The 4,456-nt window shown below is 57.3% G+C and overlaps 1 protein-coding gene across 1 annotated transcript in view; it reads right to left on the bottom strand.

Moving 5' to 3' along the window:
• MFAP1 (microfibril associated protein 1) overlaps positions 1-4,419 on the bottom strand; it is a 9,576-nt gene extending 5,157 nt beyond the window's left edge. Inside the window, exon 1 of the mRNA XM_005424320.2 lies at positions 4,242-4,419. Within this exon, the coding sequence (XP_005424377.1) occupies positions 4,242-4,419 (178 nt within the window). The remainder of the gene's footprint in view (positions 1-4,241) is intronic.
• Positions 4,420-4,456: the final 37 nt, after the last annotated feature.

Here is a 4,456-nt window from a genome sequence, read left to right as displayed (position 1 = left end):
TTGGGGATTTTCCATGAGCAGCCGGGTGCTGCCTGTGTCAGCAGGTCTCAGCTTCCGAGGGCTGCGCGGTCCCACGGCGTCGGGGGCGGCTGGGGCGGGATGTCCCCGGGCGCGCATCCTGCCGCAGAAGATAATCGTTTCTCTTAAGTTGGTAAAACTGCGTCACAAGCCACTACTGCCACGTCTGCCACTTTCTGCCTGCCGCCTTCTGCTGGCTTCTACGAAGAAAGGAAGAGGAAACCCTCTTTTATCTTCCATGAAATCTGCTAGCTGGCAGGGAAATTTAGGAAGCAGGGGAGCAGAGCCATGCTTTAACAGTTCACGGGCAGTAGCAGAGCAGGTGCTCTCGTGCTTGTGTGGCAGTGGCCCTGTGGGGTGAGGCCAGCTCTGGCAGCCAGGAAAGGCCAGGGCACATGTGCTTTTCCAATTGCTGGGTCAGCAGTGGAGCACAATCCCTAGGGGAGTGCAGGGACGTGTTTTTCTTTTGGTGTCCTTGGTCTGGGTTGGGAGATGTCCCTCTGGCAGCATCTCCTGCAGCCAGTCTAGGGGAGAGCAGACCCAATTTTTTGCAGCAATACCACCCTAGTCTGGTCCCAGAAGTGGCTGCAGAGGTCCCAAAGCCGCCACGGAGGTTGGCTCTCTCCTGGAGGACTCTCCTTGGTCTACAGAGATGCCGGGGCTGGGCAGATCCAGGCATGGGGGCAGTGGGCCCAGTCCCTTGCAGCACTGACTCAGTCCCTGCTCTAGTTCTGGGGAAGGGTATCCCTGCAGTGCCCTCCATACAGACCTGTTTCTGCTGCAGGCAGAAATTATGCTCTGAAGCTGGTGATTTGCCTGAGCAACTGAGGCATCAGTGCCTTTATAATCCTAGAGCACCTACAGCCTCTGCCAGGAACGAGCAAGAGTGGATCTGTGTGCTTGTTGGTGTGCTTCTGGCCTTTGCAGCCAAGTGACAACCAGAGCACCACTCTGTGTTTATGTTGTTAATGTTGAGGGTTGTCACAGTGTGTTCCCACCTGGTGACTCCTGTGCCACGTGGCAAGGAATAAGTTTTTACAGGACTTGGAGGAGCAGTTGGCCACAGCTATGAGGAAGCTTGGGGATTGCACACAAAGCAGATACTGTCCCATTCAGGTGAAGCTAAACTAAAGACCTGGGCAAACAGGGAAATGCCTTCAAGCCTGGCTCAGTTCTGTGGCTCCAGGTGCTGGAGGCCATGGCAGGAAGATGCCCCTCACTGTGAAGTCTTTTGCCCCGTGATCCCTTTCCCCAGTGCAGTGGCTGCTGACATCTTGGCCCTACAGCACTTGGCAGTTGGCAGCTGGGCTTCAGCAGGGTGGGAGGCACTTCCTGGGGCTGAGCCCCCCCATTGCTGGGCTGGTGTGAGGCCATGGAAGGCTGGCAGCTGTTCCATGAGTGAGCCTGGAGCACGGGCCAGTCTGTCCCTCAGTGCTGTGCCAGCCACACCTGCTGGTCTTTGGGCTGGGTTTGTGTGTCCGTGCTTGTGAGCACCCCCTCCCCAGCCCACAAAGCCCATGGGCACATAGCATTCCTACTGCTGGGCTGCAGGTGGGCTCCCAGCCTGGTGTTCCCTGCCCGTGTGTGCGTGTGTCCCTGTGCGTGTCACTTGTGTGGAACGCCCCAAGTGCCACAGGCACCTTATGGACTTAGGCTGGGCAAGGCTGTCCCTGCACCTGACCAGCAGGTGATGACAGGGTACTGTCACAGGACAGGTGATGGAAGGGCACATCCCGCAGCCCAGAGCAGGGGCAGAGCCAGACTAGGCTGTAGATGGATACCTTGGCAGCATTAGGACTGCTGCTGACAAAGCCTAAGGCAGATAGTTACAGACCTCACCTTGAGTAGCTGCTGTTTATGTCTGCAGCTGTACTGCAGGACAAGGTCAGGGTGTTTGGGCTGGGCCTGAGTCCCTGCATGTGGCCACAGTGAGATGTTGTGTCTGAGAGTCAGAGATAAATAGAGCTGCTGGAGCGAGCTGGACCTTGTGGAACACAAATCCTGCCTGTGCCGCGGCAGTCTCAGCTCCCTGGGCACCAAAGGGCCTGCTGGTACTATCCATTGTGGAGGGGATGGACTGGAGAGACTCCAGGGAAAGACTGGAGAGAGACTCTAGACTGCAGCCTTAGCTTTAGGAGAGTGTGAGGATGTGTGCAGGGAGAAGGCTGGACAACACAACAGAGGGACTGTGGGCTCGCCTCTGCTGGCATGGGGGGCAGAGCAGGCTGCTCTGTGCTGGGTAAACCTGGTGTTTATTTGGTGCATCCAGAAGTTTCTGCCTGCTGTTGCTGCCTGTTACTTGGTTTTCTCTGCTGGTTTCTCTGTGTGGGCTCTCTGCCCTTTTCCTGCTATTGCCCATTCATTAGCTGCTTTCACCTGCAGTCCTGCAGGTCCCCCAGGCATGGTCCCCAAGTCTGAGAGGAGGGTTTGTGATCCTGGCAGATGTGTGGCAGTTGCTGTTTCACCCCCTGGCTGCATCGTGGCTGGGGGCAGAGAAGGGAGCCCGGCAGCCCTGAGAGGCAATGGGGCACAGCGGCTGCTTAGGTCCATGCTGGGGGCCCTCTCTGCTCCTTCTGCAGCTGTGCCCGCGGCTGCTGGGGCAGCGGGTCTCTCCCCATCCTGGCGTTGTGCCACCTGCAGCCAGGTGCTTCCTGAGCCAGGTGTTTTCTTTGGCAGGGCTGTGGGGTCAGCGCGGGTCCCAGGCCAGTGGTTTGCGTAAGAGCGCGGTGCTTCCTGCCTGCCTGCCCCGCAGCCCCGCGATAAGCCCGTGCTGACAAGGGCCCTTTGTCAGCTCCTCTCAGCACCGCGTGTCACAGGGCTGCGCAGCAGCTCCTCACCTGCCTAGGCACGGCTGCCAGCGCCCAAAGGAGGCATCCAGAGATAAGGTTCACGGGTGGGGCAGGCAGCCCGTGTCCCATTCTCCCTCCCACCACCGCTCCGGACCTGCCCCTGTCCATGCATCCTCCATATAACCCCATGGGGCACAGCTGGCTCCCTGTACCCCCAAGGGCAGGCCTGGGTTTGCCAGCTCACAGGGACGACTCCTGAGCATGCTGCAGTGACACTGGGGTGAGTGCTGCCTGTGTGGTGGGTGCCTTCTCCCCCTGGTGGGACCGTGGCCCTGAAGGTGGGCCTGGGGCACCACAGCCCCTGTGGCTGGTGGTCTCTGGTGCAGCACTTGGGGCTGGCTGCCAGGGTTGGCCCAGCCTGAATACCTGCGGCCAGGGTACTGCCCTGCAGAACTAAGCCAGTTTAGCACAGCAACCTGCCTGTTGACGGTGGTCACAAGGGTTTCAGGGTGAAGGAAGAGATGTAGATCTGGCTTCATGATCAGAAGACTTGATTTATTATGTTCTGATATATACATCTCTTTAAACTATACTAAAAAGAAAAAGAAAGGGAGAGTTTCCAGAAGCTGCTAACCTAAGCTAAGAAAAGTAAAGAATGAAAACACACAAGCTGGCCTTGACAGACTCCGCACGCCAGCTCTGCTGTGACTGGCCACTGGACCAAAACTTTCACAGGAGGCCAATCACAGACCCACCTGTTGCATTCCACAGCAGCAGACAATCTATTGTTTACATCTTGTTTCTGGGGCTTCAGCTTCCCAGAAGGAAAAAAGCCTAAAGAAAGGATTTTAGTGAAAAGGATGTCTACAACAACCTGCCCTGTGCTAGATTTTCTGGGCTGTTCTCAGCATCTTGGTTACCAAGGTGACTGTTTCCTGTGTGATTGCTAATGCTTCACGATCTCGGTCATGGTATCTGAGTGACTTCCTTTTCTCTGTAAAGAGCACTAGGACCTGCTCCTGCCCTGGGCTGCCAGAATCATCGCAAGTGTGGAGGATTCAGGTCAGTTTGGGTTCAGGTCACTTTGGGTTCTGCTGCATTTGTGTTGCTGATGACATGGTCCCGTGCTCACCGTGGGTTGTTTTTTACAAATGACTGAAGCTGTGTTTCACTTCTCACCTTTTCTCCTTGGTGGAAGTCTCTCTCTTGAAACGGGGCTGATAGATTTTCCTTGTGTTATTCCTAACCAGACAGTTTTTCTGTCAGGCTGCTGCACACCGACCTGGGGTTGCAGCCCCACGATATGGGCCTCATGGGAAGTGCGATTCCTGCAGCCTGGTTGGGGAACTCTCTACTCCGGGGTCTGCCAGGGCTGGAACAGGCTAATCTGGCAGGGCTCCTGTCCTGCCAGCCCCGTGTCACAGCATAACGCACCACTTGCTGCACCAGGTGGGGGACTGGGTATCTTCTGTGTGCTCTCCACTGCAGGCACCCTTACACCCCCGGTCACTGCCGCGGGCCCGTGGCGGGGGCTCACGGCTCTCACGGCGCAGATCCGGGTTTCCTGCCTGGGCTGGCAGAGGGTACCCCCGGGTGGCAAGGACAGCCCCATGCTCGGCTGCAAGAGAGGCCGTGCAGAGCCCCGGGCT

This window comes from Geospiza fortis, unplaced genomic scaffold (genome assembly GCF_000277835.1).
Source record: "Geospiza fortis unplaced genomic scaffold, GeoFor_1.0 scaffold2, whole genome shotgun sequence".
Classification (NCBI taxonomy): Eukaryota; Metazoa; Chordata; class Aves; order Passeriformes; family Thraupidae; genus Geospiza; species Geospiza fortis.
Note: the sequence above shows the minus strand (reverse complement) of the source record. Positions and strands in the feature narration are given on the sequence as shown.